This window comes from Buteo buteo, chromosome 12 (assembly GCF_964188355.1).
Source record: "Buteo buteo chromosome 12, bButBut1.hap1.1, whole genome shotgun sequence".
Lineage (NCBI taxonomy): Eukaryota > Metazoa > Chordata > Aves > Accipitriformes > Accipitridae > Buteo > Buteo buteo.
Genome location: NC_134182.1, coordinates 1137816 through 1155317, shown reverse-complemented (window position 1 = coordinate 1155317; position 17502 = coordinate 1137816). Strand labels below are relative to the sequence as shown.

Sequence of the window (17502 nt, the reverse complement as noted above, 5' to 3'; positions counted from 1 at the left end):
GCTTTCTGTGGCTCCCCTTCCCAAAACCTGCTTTGCAGGGAGGTGGAGAGCTCTGACTTTGTGCTAAGCCAGCCCCAGTATCTCACCCGCTCTGAAGACCAAAGGGCTTTTCATAAGAGCTGCCCAATACAGGTGCCTGTTACACATCTCTCTTGCTCCTGGGTTCTTGTCACTGTGCCCCAAAGCCCCAGGCCCCAGCCCCCCCCCCCCCAGCCAGAAGAGACCCTGGTTAGCTGGGCTGTTACCGCAGTATTCGAGGTAGCTCTGGACTCCTGTAGATGTACTTGTGCCGGTAGCCAAGGTCTGTGTGGAACGGAACAAACTGCACCTTGTAGTCTCGGAAACTCCGTGATGTCGCAGCGATGTTGTAAAGCTGAGTCCAAGGAGAAGCAGGTGAGGGACACATGTCACTCCAGACCAGCTACCCCTGCCAAACCAGCACCCCCCTCAAGGGTGGGTTATGGGCCCTGGCTTGACCAGCTTTGCTAGCTCTAGCTCCAGCTCCCTTTCACTATTGATTTGCCACCTCCAACACCACAGAATTTGTAGTACATTCAGGCTATGCATTTCTACATACACCTTCCTATTGCTGACTCTTTGCCTGGCTGGGATGTGGTTCTAGCCACACCAGTTCCTCCCACCAGATCAGTTTGCAGAGCCAAACATGTACCTTCTTTCCCAGATGAAACGGTACCACCGGGTCATCCTCAGCATGAAGGATGAGCAGGGAGCAGGAAATGTATTTCACGCTGTAAAAGACACAACAATGTCACAAAGGCTCAGAGCAATTCCCATCACTCTCTAACACCAACACACTTGGATTTTCAAGGAAACTCAATGACAAACATGTCCTGTGGGTCACTGACTGCAGTTCAGCTCTTGAAAACACTATTATCTGGGCACCATTCATTTGATCTATAGAAAATTTACTAGTGAAAGGCACCCTTGTAAAGCTATTTACTGCTTAGACCAGAGAAAAGTGGCTCACCCCACCGCAAAGCATCATCCTCCCAGGTCTGGTTTGGTTCCAGTACTGGAAACCAAATTCAAAAATACTCAGGCTCTTGAATAAAAGGCTCAGTGAAAAGAGACAATGTTATTACATGCAGGGTGGCTTATGCAAATGCACAGCAGGGAAATCCTCCCAGACTTTCAGTGTCCCAATGCTACTGTTTAATGTGTAATGTACACTTGAAAAGCATAAATCACATGGACCAAATTAGCATATCCCTGAGTAGTCTCTGTGCTCTCTGTTGCATCTGCCCTTATTAAGAACAATTTGAAAAGAAGAGCTCTACACTGCAAAGCTGTGTTGCACTCAGGGCTGTGAGAGTAACTGAAATCCCTTCAGCCAGTATAATGCTTCAGGGGAAAAAAAAAAAAAAAAAAGAGAAAAAAAACCAGAGAGTGCAGTCTGATGTCTACCCTCCTTGATGCTTGCCATGGCTCACTGCAGCCACAGCTGAAACCCCAGCAAAGAGGGAACTCACTTCTCATCGTTTGCAAATTTAATTCCACTTGTCGTGATGGGGTCAAGGAAGAACCAGTCAAACCCAGGGAAGTATCTGTATATCTGAGAGGAAAAATTTGTGTTAGTGGCAGGCACCAGCAGGACAGTTATACAAACAGCAGAATGGGGCAGGCCACTGCCATCCCAGTAACACCCCTTGGCTGCTGGCTGCGCCCTCTGCAGTGAGGTGGTCCATGTTTCCATCAGCATTATTTTTCCACTCCTGTTTCAGGCCTGTCTTATCAGCCTGCTCAGAGGCAGGCTCTCTGGGTGCTTGCATGGTCAAGGTCTCTAAGTATCATGCTGCTGCTGGCAACAGTCTTCCTGGAAGAGAGCTGTACCCCAGGGCACCTCATCAGCCCAGCAGCATCCAACACTCAGTCTGGGTGTCTGCTCAGTTCAGAGCCAACTTGCATCCATGCCGGATGGGAGAGATGGACACACTCACCAGGGAAACAACACAAGCACAAAGGGGCCACATGGACAGGGTAGTGACCAAGAGAAGCCCAGCTTTGCTATCGCTTTGCTCACAGCCCACAAAATAGCCTCCTGCAACAGAGAAACTAGAACACAAGAAGAACGGGCTGTCCACTGCTGAGAGCAGAGTCTATCTTGCCCTCCTTACATTTACTGTCCTTTCTGATCCTGGTTTCTGTTTTCTTTAAACAGGCTCCACACATGGCTCTGGTACTGCTTATTGTACTACTGTTCCCAGGAGCTGCCTTAAGTGCAGCTCTCTACACCTGACACTTATAAATATCACTGCTACCCCACAAGTCATGCAGTTAGCTCAGCTACATCACTTCTGAAGGTTAATTTCTAAGCATACAATTACATGCCACTACTGTGAGAGCCACTGTGTACTTGCCACAGAAAAGGGGTGACTTCGTGCCTCCTCCCGTATGTTGGTGAATGGAGATTCCAGTATCAGGGCATCTGGAGGCGTTTCTGAAAAGCCAAAGGCAATGTGCTGAAATGCAGGGGTGCAGACAGCCAGCAAGGTCAGGGTCTGCCTTATGAGAGCAGATGCCACCATGGTGCGCCAAGGACAGCCTTGTCACAACCCCAAACATATACGGAAATCTGGGATGCCAGCAGGACCCTGGCTGGGTGGGAAGAACTTCTACCCATCAGACTTACCTCTCTCACAAAGGCGCCTCACTAGATTTGTTGCGACCCTGGAAAGAAGAACAGTGAGCATTTAATCTGGCATAGGCCCTCTGCAAAGCACCAGGCTCTAGTGGTAGTAGGTGGCAGAGGTACAACTCAACTGCCATAACCTCAACCCCTCACACTGTCTGAGGTCTGGGCAGCCAGCCCAAAATGACTTGGGTCTCCCATACCCAACTGTCTCAAATGGCATCAGGTGACTGCATTTAGGTAAGTGAACAAGTCCAAGGAAGCAGCACATCATGTAGCCACTTGGAAGAACCTCCTTTAAGGTGGCTCTCAGGCTCCCAGCATATCTGCAGCTGTGTGACATAGCCTCTTACCCCCAGTCCACAAGGGCTGAGCAAGAAAGAGGGGAATGCGAGGGTATGGGCAGAAGGGTGCTGTGTTCCAGGCAGCTGGAGCACAGGGTCCCAGGGTGACACTGCAAGGAGTTTCCATAGCTGGGTCAGAAAGCAGCAAGGTCTCCCCCATGCATCTCCCTAACGGGATATTATTTAGAATAATATAATGCAGACTGACCAAGAGGAGAGAAAGTGGGACTGCACTGATCTCTTCCTGTGGTGAACCTGTGTCTGTATGTCCTTCAGAGCAGAACATCAGGGATATTTCTGAAGGGAATATCCCTCCCTAAGGGATATTTCTGAAGCTGCTGAATCCTCCAAGCACAGTGTATTTAAAAAAACTCAAACTCCAGGCTGGCTATGGTCACCAGGGAACTCAGCTGGGGACCACAGTCCCAGGCCACTTGAATTGTAGTGCATTGGGGAATGTCATGAGCATGCTCTGACCCAGAAAGGGATCCTGAATGTGGCAAAAACTTAGAGGAAGAACCAAAAAAAAAGCCTTTACCTTCTCTCAAACAAAGCAGGATGTTTAGTATCAGAGATGAAGAGGCACTATCCTGGAATATCTCCTCGTCCCAGCAACACATTTGTTGGACAGCAAGGCAAGCTGTTGTGGTCTCAAACAGTTTAATTTGCACACAGCTCAACTCAAAAGTAACTCTTGTGTTTGCCCTCTGCTCCTCTGTAAATCAAGGGGTAAGAGCACATGCTGCTTGAACATGACCCACCTCCAGACAGCAGTGGAAAGGGAGAAAGCAGGAAAGGAAAGTTAAGAACATGCAGGCAAAGGCACTTGACACTTTGAACTTCCCTGTGTCCAGCATGACCACATAAATGTCACACATGGCCAGCAGTGTAGTCATGCAGGCATCTGTGTGAGTACTGATTACACACAGCATGTTTGCCAGGACAGGAGGAAAACATTTTGTAAGGGCAAGTCACGTCCACATGCGGCTGGTCTGAGCTACTCAGACTATCAGAGAAGCCTGATGTTCTGCTCTGAAGGACATATAGACACAGGTTCACCACAGGAAGAGATTAGTGCAGTCCCACTTTCTCTCCCCTTGGTCAGTCTGCATTATATTATTCTAAATGTCTTTTCCAGTGTAATCCTCTGGGCTATGAAGGTTCAAGATCAATTCCTGCATAGTCATTCACTGTAGCCCTCTCACTCTGTAGAGTGCAAAGGGGAAGCTACTCTGCAGCAATTATGCCACAGACTCCAAGCCAAGCCAGCCTGGGGATTATGGCAAACAGCACCTTTATCCAAGGTCAGTGTTTAATGTTTTTCAGAAGCTGGTAAGTCCCACTGAGATCAGATGCTTACCCCGTGCCCAAGGAGTGACCCCATATATAGACAGGGTTGTCTCCGCTTCTTGCTTTTATCCAGTCGAAGACATGAAGGGCATCATAGGTCATTCCCCTCTCTGATGGGCTGCCTATTGAATCACCCCAGCCTGAAACACAAATAGTCCTTCTGAGAACCGCACAAACTGGTCAGCAAAGCCAGCCAGCTTCCTATGCAGCCCATCTGCAACTGCGAAGGGACCTGGGACATGGACGATTTCTGTTTATTTCATCATGCACCTCTACGATTTGGGGCTGGAAGCCCTGAATAATCCGCAATCATTTAAACAAGGTAACTGCTGGCTGCCAAGGAGTTTTTGTGGATTTAGTCAACAATAGAAACAAGAGCTGGATCTCAAACACTGCCACACCGTGTTTCTTGGACCTACCCATCTGCAACAGCCCAGCTCCCAAACCTTAGCTGCTTTTGCATACATGTAACCAACTTGTAAGGGGAGTGTCTAACAGCATAAGAATTGGATGCTTAGGGTCAAAACCGAAGCATGTTTCACAAAGCTGTTGCAAAATCAGTTTGTCCGTGCTGTTCGATCAATGCCCTCAAGCAATTTTCCACCCTCCTGATTGTTTTGGCTCTGTCACTATTGGAGCATGTCTACACATCTTATGCTAAGTGGCAAGCATCCCACATCCCTTCTGATACCTAATAGGCAGCCAGAGAAGCAGCTGCCAGCAGGACTGAAAAACAGGGCAAGCTCCTACAAATAAACCTCTCCCAGATGTCTTCTTGATAAAAATGCAACGGATTAATTTCTTTCCTGTATCTCCAGTGGCATTATACTGCAGCCATGGCTTAAATACTCAGAAGGGAAAAAAGAGCAGATTTTTGACTGCTGGTGGCACAGAGTTGCAAAATGGTCATGGCTTCTGCCGAGGATGTTGCCATTTGTGAGCAAATCATTTACTCTATATCTTATCTCACCTATCAGCTTTTAAAAAGAAGTACGAGTTCAGTTCCTTGTGTGACCTCAGGAAAGTCAATTAGATCATATCCAAAAGACTACATCTAGGCAAGCTTACTAGTTTCCAGATGTGCACCTGGAGGATGCCTGAACTGGATGCTGTGGCAACGTTATGTGCCTGGGTCACCCTCTGCTCCTTAGCTCCCAAATTGATAAGTCCTGTGCATGAGGACAGAGAGGAGCCAGAGTCCACTGAGCTGGACAACAGGAAGCAGTGCTACACAGGAAGGCACTGGAAAGAAATTTCCTGAAGTTCTTTCGATATCCATGAGGAAAAAAAGCAGCAATAACCACATCTAATTAGCTGGCAGCAAGCATTTATAAAACAACGGCTCCCCTGAGATCCAAAAAAAAGAGCAACTCCTTTGTTGCTTCTACAGAGAGAGACATCTAAAAGTGTTTCATAATAAAAGAAGCCCACATACCTCGATAATCAAACGTGACCACGTGGTACCCAAGGGAGCTGAGAACCTGCAGGGCAGAGAAACATGCAGAAACCCATCACAGAGACTTGCACAGCAGCCATGCTCTTGCCTCAGACCAAGGTGCAGGGATCTAATTTATAACAATATCAGCCTGACATAGTAAAGCAACAACTTACAGCTTTTTGGTGTAGCAGGCACAGAGCTTTTCAAAAACCAATCATCTCAGCCTGCTGGTTTTACTCCATTTGTTTCCTGGACCTCGTATCAGATTATATTAGATGTTGATTCTCCCTTTAAAAGCTTTGCCCTTAAGATCCACAAATATTCTACGACTCCAGTGAAACCGTACAACTGCTTCATTTATATTATTCAAATTGGCATAAATGTTAGCATAACATATAGGAGCCCATTTCAGGTTTCAGAAGGCTTAAATGTATACATCCAAAACGTGCAATTGCTCTATCATGAAGATTTATGTTACAGCCAATGGTAATCCTAACAAAATCTGTTAAAAGCAAGTAAAAATGCCGAATGTTAGATCAACTGGCTTGGAAAAAGTGCCTTGGTAAAAACAATGCTAGCATTCCACACTACCATTGCTCGGTAAGAACCTAACAGCTCGGTGGTAGATAAAAATCAACAAGAAGTCACAAAAAGATTAAAATGTTGTTGCTCTCGTGGCTATGTATGATACATGATGAAAAAAAGCAATCTTAGTATTACACTATACTCTAAGCCTTCTAATGGACAAAAGGAAATAATCTCATATGTAAAAACCAACACTATTTCCAGTGTAACTGAAATCTTAACAGCCTGAACAATTACTGTTACTAGGTCAGATCTCATTAGTACAGAAAAAAAGAGAAAAAGAGGACAACATAGAAAAGAAGGGCATTCAGGTAAGTTGGCAACTCAGCTCCTTTGCTGGGAGGACTATGATGGTGATTGTTTCTCCCACTTCCCTCTAGGATCCATCCAGAGCTAATTTTCATACATTTTGGTCACGCACTGGATGTTTCCTTCTCCACACTGGTCTGTGATTCCATGTTACATCCCAAATTACTTTATGGGGCATGGTCAACATACATTGGACACGTTCTCTTTGTCACTTCTAAACTCATTTTTGTCCAGCTCCCAGGTCTGCATCTCTTTAGCTGACGACTGGCAGACTGTGCACAGCCCGGGGGTCTCAGCCTGTGCCCCGTTCCATGCATGCTCATACCTGCGCTCCTCTGCAATGCTCCCTGTGTCCCCATCTCCGAGGTCTCTGCTGTCATACCAGGCCTGCACTCCTCTACAATGTACCACTACCCTGGGTGTCATCGGTGTTTCATTTGACACAGAGTAATTGTATCTGTAACTTGTACATAAAAACGTTAGAGTGATTTTCTCTATAACACTATCTGTATGAGAATTGCTACTATTTGTATTACAGTTATGGCTACGCCATGTCATTACACAAAGCTCAGCAAAAATAAAACCAGCTAGCCAGTGGCCACCTGGTTGTTAGACAATTGCTTTTATGGGTAAACAAGCTCAAAACAGTGCTCCAGTGGAGCTCCAAAGCAAGGTCAGAAGAAACCTCACAAGCCTCAGCTATGTTACTAGCAGTGGCAATGCACTGGGTTACAGGGCTGCAATTTCCCTTTTTGACAGTCTGTCAACTGCAGGCTATTGCTCACAAGTCCAGCAAGGATATTGTAAACCCTCCTGTGGCTCAAGGCTGCTCACCAGGACCAAGCAATGCATTTTGCTGGAGGTGTCTACCTTTTCAGCTTGCCTTATGATAGCCTGCACAGGTCTGAGGGCAATGTGTAGATCTTCATTGCAATGTGCTGCCATTACTGGGTTGCTGAGTGTTCGATTTTATAGCCAATGCAGCTTGCACAATGAACAAAATTGCTATTAAGATGACAACTACAGGATGCAAAGCCAAGTTCAAAACTCCTGTAGTGGTAGGACACCATTCTCAGAGGGTTCTACTCATTCTCGGCACTGTGGCAGATCAGATATTTGCTTGGTGTGCAACATTTGGTACCTTCAGGGCTCGTTGCACCACAAGCTGGACTTCTAGTGTTAATGGCTGGGTTAGCATTCGTTGCAGTTTTTTAAAAAACACATCTAGTGGTACTGGGACTATGGCAGCTTACAACTAGAATGATACCTGTAAGCTGAGCATTACTTCTAAAGGAATAGTACAACTTGAACCTTAACAAGTTACATATACAGATATCATGTAGAGTTATAAACAATTAGACAATTTACAACAATTTGGGGGCACAGAGTATGCACAGAAGTACAACTGGCGCTTACACAGACAACCGGCACCTGATTGGAAACGGAGAGAGCATTTCCATTGTTCCACTAGGATCTAAATGGTCGTCTGAAGAGGGAAAGCCAGTAACTTCACGTACATATCACACGGTTTGCCCTGATACTTGCTGGCACCCTATCCAAGACTAACATGTTACATCATGCTCACCCTCACTGCACTTGGTTGTGTCATTTCTTGGCACTAGCCACAGGGTTATGCTACTGCACTATCCCTCTTTTAATGCCATTTCCCACTAACAATTACTTGGAATTTATATTAGCAGATGCAACTGCAACATCCTCAAAGTTCCTTGAAGCTCCTTTGTTTTTTGCTATTCAGGTCTCTTCAAACAATTCCTATTTTCTCTTTCTTTGGCTCTAAATCCTTCAAAGGGGTTCCCTTGGAGGTGACAAGGTCCATACTGTGTGCACTTCCAGGGCAAAGGCCCTTTACAGCAGAGGTATTAAATATGCAGTTGTTCCACTCTGGGGTCTGCACTCACAAGCTACTGTTTCTTCAGCATCCTCTTGCAAATAACTATGCCAAAATCACAGGGAGATGTGGTGATGTATATACACCACCACAGTACCAAAAGCCACTGCAACCTACATAAAATTAGCAGAATAATCAGGTAAAATATTAATTAACAAATTAGGTGCTGCAGGACAGCTGTGATTCCATTTCCATCAGAATCACTGTATACCATTTTTCACTTACATACTGGATGCCCTTACTGGACATGCAGAACACAAAGTTCCTTCTTGCAAAGTTTGGTTTTCAGCTTTACAATGTGATTTTACTGCTAAGATATCACATACAATCTAGCCTTTTCCAGGCCATTAAAAAATATTTAACCTGTTGACAGTTTACCTATGTTTTATACATTTATTATGTATTGGCTGCATTGGCGGCATCTCTTCTCAGTAACAAATGGATGCACTTTTTTTTTAATTACCAGCTGCTACATTTAAAACCAGATTTTTACCATCTCTATTTCTTCTTAAAAAATACACTGAGTTTAACACATCCATTGCAATTACGCACACAGGACCAATGTTTCATTTTCAAAGCCAACTGTATCCCAGTTCCACTACAGACTTTATTATTCAGCTATTCCTTCAACTTCTGTCTGCTTAGTTACTGATAAATAATTAACTGATAATGTTATCAATTGAAACATTTTTTTCTTTTTGGTCTCTGTCCTAGTTTTCTTTTATGCTTATACCCATGTATACTTTGCACCTGTGCTGTTAGGGCTGGTACCCACCTCACTCTGGGAGCTCAGCCCCTGCAGCAGGAAAGCACTGCTGTTCACCCCAGGCCACTGTTCCCACAGGAGCTCTGCCTTCTTCCACCTGAATATTCACCTTTTCCCCCTCTCTCTGTCTTCCTGCAAACAGCCCTTCAGCACCTGGTTCTCCCCCTGCATTTACCTCCTCAGACCATTGGTCTGACCTGCACCAGCCACCACCTGCACCTCATACCTGTTGAAGACCAAAACAGAGTGGCCTCCAGTTTTCCTTAACCCCAATCCGAGTCTGAACCACCAAGCCCAGCCCTACCCACCAAATCCTGCCACTCGGCACAGCCAAAAGCAGCAAGGAAGCACCTGAGACAGCAACCATGCCTGGAAAGAACGTGGAGTCTCCTGAAGAGTGACAGGAATGGTGTGATGCATCCCCAGCCAAATTCTCCTCTTGCCACTGGGAGCCAGGAGCTGCAAGGCTACACAAAGCAAATGCACCTGGCAGAGAGCAGGAGATGCTGCAACATTCATCTGCCTGACTCTTGTCCTGGTCAGCTGCCAAAAGCACCAGCCCTCTCACAGCAATAAGCAATGAGGATGCCCTCAAGACACCCCCCAGGCAAAGGCAGCAGCAATTTCCAGGCTCACCTAAACCTAGGCAGTCCATGCTCAGGACCCCTGACCACCAAGACGTGCCTCCTCACAGCCCAGCATGACACAGGCCAGTATGCCCAGTTGTCCTTTCCCTAGCAGGCAATAGGGACAAAGACCTGGGATAAAGGTGATGAAGGTCGTCTCATGGCTTTATCAAAGAAGTCGTCGATGGAGCCTCCCACTCCTGCACCCATTCAACTCAAAGCCAAGATACAGGTGAACCACTTGCAGGGGCTTATTCCTCCAAGGACCTGCCAAGCCCCAACCATGGGCACTGCCCCGCTCTTACACTTCAGAGGTGCCTTTCTCTTCCAGGGAAAAGAAGGGATGGGGCTGAGGAATAACACAAACAAGCAGGAAAAGCAGCAGAAACTGCCAGTACCACCACTGCAGCTGCCAGAGCTGTAAGGTGCCCACCTCAACTTTCACAACACAGGGCCCCCACACTAACAGCACCCTCTGCTTTAGAGCATGGCTCTGCTGCCCAAGCACCTTCCCTCCTACCCTGGCACTGGGCAGCTGCAGCATCCAAACATCCACTTCCCAAGAGGAGAGCAGACATGCAAAGCAAGGCCAAAGTACGGCCTATCACAGTGGATACACTAGAGAAGGAAAAGCCTCCACCATCAGCACCCAGCTCCTCCTGGTGAAGGACACAGACAGCTTATGATGAGCTATAACATCCCTGCCTGAAGCCAACAACCCTGGGAACACCCCAAGCCCATGCCCTGCACTAACAGCCCCCTCTGTTTTAGTCTTTTTTTTAAGAGTATTTTTCTTTCTTGTTTTTCCCCTTAGAATTAGTTCAGAAGAAGTCTCAGATGAAGCCAGTAAGATTTCAATTGGCTTTGCAGATAACAGGCATTTCCTCTGACCCTTAACAGGATGTTTAGTGTAACAATGCCAAATGTTTTATTTATAGTAATTACTTATGTCCTTATAACAATACCGTATTGTTTCATGTGCTGCTACAAAGTTGGGTAACCTCATGCAGTGGGCAAAAATCCCTCTGCATCAGCTCTCCGCTATCCCAGCACATCAGTGTAATAACAGCTAAAAGCTTCACTGCCAAAGCCTCAATGTGCAAGTATGAACTGCAGAAGCAGCTTGTGGCAGTCTGTCATTGACAGTCAAGGTAGCTAAGAGAACAGGATTCTTTCCAGTTTTTAAAAGGTTTTGAGTTGCATTATTCAAGCATGGCTCATCTGAATAATGTGAATAACACAGTGACCCTGAATACATTGGTAACTGTGATATCTGAAAACCAGGCTTGAGCAAAGAATAACTGGACACTTGTCCAGGCTAGACGAAAGCATGCCCCTCAAAGCGAGTTTGTATCTGGTTACTGCTCTGCTGCTGCTCCTCCTAATGGCTTCCTCATGGCTCCTGCTTCTGGTTACTGTCTTCAAAGACACATTGACTTGGGCAAGAATGATTTCGGACAGCTGCTGCTCACAGACTGTGCAGCAGCGACAGTCTCAATTTTCAGTGCTGTTTCTGCTGAAAAAAGATGCTCACATGAATCAACCACTTGGAAAGAAAGGACAAAGACCTCTTATAGTTATTATTTCCCTTCTGAACCTCTTCTAGAGGGTTTTCCCTGCTGCTTCCAGCCTACTACCAGCACCAGCAAAGAGAACAGCAATCCAGCCTGTTTCATTCTGCTGGAATAAGCACAAAACCAGAGTTTCTGGCATGGTTCTGGGAAGCCCGTGTGTGTGTTCACATATGAGTAACTGACTGAAAAAGAAACTAAGCAACTTGTCTATGTTCTCAGAAGCAAAAGAGTACCAGACACAGGAAGAGAAACCTTAGGGTTTGATAAACTCTGTTCTCTATATGTGCACACACACAGAAACACACAGAGGCATGCAGAGCCTTTGACTATTCTGAAGCACTGCTACTCTTGCTCAGTCAAAATCCAAAACAACTCCTCTGCCTGTCTTGGCCAGCACAAAATTAATTGCAGCATAGGCTGGTTCCCAGAAAAATGACCAAATAGACCACCATACACAACAGCCTCCTCAACCAACTTTCTGCAACTTAGCTCATCCTTTTTTCTTGAAGGAAAAGAAATATCACCTGCCTTCTCAGGGTTGCCAAACAGCATTTTCTAAGCAATCTGAATTAAAAAGACTTTGCAGCAGGGGATCTTGCATAAGAAGCTGCATTGCAATAAAGCTTTATGAGTGCCAACACTCTGACACAAATTGTAAAGCGAAGGGAATGACAGCTAAATCCATAGGAAAAAACCACAGACTCAGACCCCTCTGAAATGAGCCAGAAAAAATAATTATGGCTCTCTTAGAAACACATGATGAGATCAAGAAATTGTGTGTGAGAATTTCAGCCAAGAGAGAGTTTAATAAAATAAACGACAGCAAAAGTCATTAGGCAAAAGACCCAAAGCAGCTGAAGTTGCCTGTTCTCATGTAACGTACCATGGTGCTACATCCGGAAAATTCATTGGGTTTTGTACAAAATTTTCAGCACTTGAGATGGTACCACTCATACAAATGAGCTGTGCCATGGGAAAGGGAGAAACCCAGGCTGAACCTGCCTGCCTGCCAAGTGATGAAGTAACCCCCGCACTGGCAACCTTGAAAGTGTTTTATTGCAACAAATTGTTCTGTGAATAGGCAAGTACTAGCTTTGTCGCTGGCCAACTAACGGACCAAGGAGGAGGTTTATAGTGGCTCAGCCCAACCTTTTGGCATTTAAAAGGCCAAACGTCACCTTCAAAAGTTTGAAGAGCGCAAGGAATCCGAGCTGGCCTCAATCCACATATATATATATTCAAAGCTGCGCCAGGGGAGGTTTAGACTGGACATTAGGAAGCATTTCTTTACCAAGATGGTGGTCAAACACTGTAACAGGCTTCCTAGAGAGGTGGTTGATGCCCCAAGCCTGTCAATGTTTAAGAGATATTTGGACAATGCCTTTAACATGCTTAACTTTTGGTCAGCCCTGAAGTGGTCAGGCAGTTGGACTAGATGATCATTGTGGATCCCTTCCAACTGAAAATATTCTATTCTATGATGGTGAGTATATAGAGACTGGTAACATATGAAAGAATACTCTTAAATGGTACCTTGAATTAGTATACTAGTATAATCAGTGAAATTACGGCTGTGATTAAATAAAACCTGAATTTTTTCTGATAAACTGTGTTGTGAAAGTGTTCCTGGCAAAGCCTCTGGTTAGCTCAGTTGGACCTGACAGTTAACAACAGCAAGTAAAAGACCTTTCAAATATCTTTTAATATGGGGAAGCGTGCTCACGGCTTACAGACCCCTTTTCCCACACATGCTTCATATCTAGAGGAGACTAAGAGCCTAAGCTATCTGCCTGTTGGCAGTGGGCTGTAACGAGCAGTCTTCTCAAGTCTGCGCACATCTGATGTGTTAACGCGACTACTTGGACAACACGTGCAGCCACTTACCTTGTAAAGCTCCACACGGTGATCCCCTCCTCTGGTGAGAGTGGTTCATGAAGAGAAGAGGAGAAAAAAAACGACCAAACAAACAACAACAAAAAAAACACGTGAACATTTAAGATTCCAGAAACAGACTTTCCCAATTGCCTCAGGTTTTCAGTTTAACACAAACATGCCAAACATAAGAAACACTGTAACTGCTTTATCACAGGCTTCAAGAAGACGGCAAAGCTTTCCTGAGCTGTGTAGGACATAGCTTTGAAGTCAAATTCTCCCTATAAATCTCTTCTCAAAGCAGGTAAAGATGAACTTTTCAACCCACCCTCCTATCTGCCTTTTCCAAAGCGTGTAATATATCCAAAACAGCCTGTCCCTGTTGGCTTTGCAGACCCTGCACTCCTGCCACCATTGCTGCCCCAGCCAGTAACCCCTGCTCTCCAAGTTGTGATGCTCTCAGCAGGACTCACCACATTAACCCAAGCAGATGGCCCTTGGATTTTCTCACCTGGCTCCAAGCACAGGGACAGAAAGGACATGTGCAAAAGACTGAGCAGAGAAAACCAGAGTTGAACACTGTAAGTAAGTCCATGGGAAGAATCTGCTTTAATGTTTTTTTTTCATAAATTGAAATCTAGACAATAAAATGGAAAGGAGAGTGAATGTGCCATTACATGCTTTAAAATATATCCACAACATGACATGGCTAATCCACACTCAAACTTTAATCCAGTATTGATGCAAGAGTAGATTTACTCCTGCACTCATAAGAAAACTAAAACATTCACACTATGACCGGTTAGGTCAGTGCAGGCCTCTAAAACAAAACGCCACTTTCCAGACCTCCCTCTAAGAACACATGCACTTGCCAGCCAAAAGCTGTCAGCTCCAACTATACTACAAAATACCTAATGCAGCCAAAAACACTCAGGGCGAAACACAAGGGATTGCTTGTAAGTCATTTTGAATCACACAAGCCTGAAGAAGAAGAACGCTTGCTTCAAAAGTCACCCTTGCCGTGCACACATTGGTGCCTTTTCATCATTCCTCAAAGTACAACAGAGGAATTTTTTCTAAGGGGATCAAGTAATCATAAAATTTTTGCCTCAGCTCCAGACCACTCAGGCAAACCAGAAAGCCAACGCAGTGCCTTTTACTTATGGTTAATGCAGCCTGCATCAATAAAGCAGCCCTTTGACAAAAGACTGAATATGCAGTGTAGAAACATACAGCAATATATACTAAAGCTGAAAGAGCAAAGCCAATACACCTCCAGCTTCTCCAATACACAGACTAAAGTGAAATGCGAAATACGTAATCGATCCATAGCTCAGTACTTTATCTCAGTAGCACTTGGGGGAGCCAAGAAGTAAAGCTAATCAATAAGCACATAACAGAGATACTGGTCCCAAATTACCACCATTAAGCTGCAGAATAGCTTCCATTAGTGTCATTTGCTACACCCAATAAAGGCAAGAAAACGAGTGAAGCAGTATTTGAAAAATAATGCAACAATTTGATTCAACCTTGTAATACATCAGCACAAGAAGACAAGATCAGTTTCCAAAAACCATCTGCTCATGCATTTCCTGGCTCACAGCACGCATCTTCCACATCATGCCCTTGTACCAAAAAAGAACACTGCTAAGACAAGAATTTAAGTGAAAAAGGGCAATGTTCTTGCGATGTAAAGGCTAGCAAACCTTCACTACCGGCACGGTTAAAACAGAGTTTCTTTGCTTTACATCATGGAACTTGTATTTCTGCAATGTTTCTGCTCTAGTATCTACAAGCAGATATCAGCTTCAAAAGAACATGCACTGGCACTCAAAACTCAGAAAGGGGCTGATATTCTTTGTAAGATGCATATTAGTAAGGAAAAAGACCATATTCTAATAAATGAACTAAAGCACTGTAGCATGCAGAGATGTGGCAGTAAGAACATGATTCTGAGAAACATTCGGGAAGTTTCACACTGCGCTAATGGTTTTTAGCATCCAGCAACAAAGTATAGAGAAGCAACCTACTTCTTTAGCTGATACACATAGTCAACTATAAAATTACAAATTTTAGAAATGCTCCTATTCCAGACAAATGTCCTGTATATATGCAACAATGAAACAAGACCAGCACATTACCTCTTTCCTTCTGATTTTCTTTCCTCAGAATGTGTTAACTACTAAAATAAGCTCACGAAAGGAACTGGAAAGTTTATTTAATGCATGTAAATCACATATACAGAAGCAGTAATACTATCCCATGATAGTATTATTTCATTCAGTGTATTTCATATACTGAAAAGAAGTACTTCTCCCTACCTGATCTAGGAAGTGTCACAGCCTCCTGGCTTCTAGCAGAGGATACAAGGTAAACTACAGTATCAGCTATCTCTGATAACTGCAATAAATCTATTCCCACATTCAATAAATGGAGAGGCATCATTTCTTAAAACATGCTTTCCTTTTAAAAGAAAGGAGATGCACCAAACTGCTTTTAGATTTTATTCTGATTTTAATCACAGAATAGTTTCAGTTGGAAGGGACCTTTAAAGGCCATCTAGTCCAACCGCTCTGCAATTAGCAAGGACATCTTCAACTAGATCAGGTTTCTCAGAGCCCCCTCCAACCTGACCATGAATGTTTCCAGGGATGGGGCATCTACCACCTCTCTGGGCAACCTGTGCTAGTATTTCACCACCCTCATCGTAAAAAATTTCTTCCTTACATCTAGTCTAAATCTACCCTCTTTTAGTTTAAAACCATTACCCTTTGTCCTATCACTACAGGCCCTACTAAAAAGTTTGTCCCCATCTTTCTTATCAATGTGTTGAAGCTGTGGCAAGCCAGGAAAACACAGCATGAAACAAAGCCATCCCTGTTTTGTGCCTCACCTTGTTCCCGCATTGCCATGCAAGTAAAGGATTACAGGGTGGCTGGAACCCAAAGCATCTTCAAACCACAACTGGTCCTTCCCTCGGGCATTCTTCCATAAAGCTGCAGGGACCGTGTGCCTGTATACAGAAGGAAAAATTACATTGTCCTGTTGCTACGCAGTGTCTGCTACTTGAATTTCAAGTTTTTTTCATCAAGTCATTAACTCAGGATTACACACCTCACACACACTCTTCATAAATCTGTCATGATTAGCCGACAAATGGCCAAGTTTAAAAGGCAGTGGCTAGGGTTATTTCTACATTTTCACCTCCATCGCTGTTGCCTTCAAAACTCAGGGCTGTGCGAGGCATCAAACTTCACAGGCAAACCCAAAGCACAATTACAGAACTTCCTGCTGTTCTGGAGAAAGAATGCCAATTCCTCACCTTTTATGGCACTTAATTACTTCAATTAACACACTTATATACCATAAACAAGATTCATAGCTAGGTCAGCAGATATTCAGAATAATCAAAGTCAGCTGGTTTTGGAAAGCATGTTTGGTAAGAGGCATATCTGACTCCATAGTCAATCTGAGGAAAAAGAGGGGCTCAGGTTCTGATGAGAAGATAATTTTGTTTTCAGACAACAGGTTCTTAAAGGTATAACATTTTAGCTGGAAAAGCTACAGTCTAGAAGAGCCAGGAATTTTTAACTCGCAGCTGTTCTTCTGTAGATAATATAGCTGGGCAGCATGTTACAAAGAATTCAACACTGGTGGAATGGAAAGAGAGGAATGACAGACCGAAGAGATTGGATAACTATTCTAGAAGACAAACACTGAAAGGGAGTACATGCCCACAACCACCTCAGATTGTTGAGAAGGGGGCTAGCTTACAGCTGTCAGAAGCAACTTAAGTACTCCCATGCCTTTCTCCTTGGAAGAAAGACAAACTCCATCTACCACAACTTCCTCCCAGATGTAAAGCTCAGAGGACAAACCAATACAGGGGGAAACGATGTAAAAAGACTACTTGCATGCATGCAGCCAGCAGACATTGAGTTCTTGAGGAGGAAAAAAGCCCCAGTAACTATAGGACTCACAACTTCTCCAACTATTCTACCTCAAGACTTTTGCAAGCTTATGAACAAAGCAGGCTGAGGACTTTGTTTCAGAAGTATACCAAACACAAGACCTTAAAC

General features: G+C 44.5%; 1 protein-coding gene across 1 annotated transcript in view; it reads right to left on the bottom strand.

The window, feature by feature from the left end:
* Positions 1 to 17502, bottom strand: part of ABHD12 (abhydrolase domain containing 12, lysophospholipase) — a 46542-nt gene that overhangs the window by 2250 nt on the left and 26790 nt on the right. The window contains exons 4-12 of the mRNA XM_075042378.1: positions 16317 to 16436; positions 13436 to 13466; positions 5780 to 5825; positions 4355 to 4484; positions 2651 to 2688; positions 2379 to 2458; positions 1491 to 1573; positions 671 to 749; positions 246 to 373 (exon numbers count right to left, since the gene is read on the bottom strand). Of these exons, the coding sequence (XP_074898479.1) occupies positions 246 to 373; positions 671 to 749; positions 1491 to 1573; positions 2379 to 2458; positions 2651 to 2688; positions 4355 to 4484; positions 5780 to 5825; positions 13436 to 13466; positions 16317 to 16436 (735 nt within the window). The remainder of the gene's footprint in view (positions 1 to 245; positions 374 to 670; positions 750 to 1490; positions 1574 to 2378; positions 2459 to 2650; positions 2689 to 4354; positions 4485 to 5779; positions 5826 to 13435; positions 13467 to 16316; positions 16437 to 17502) is intronic.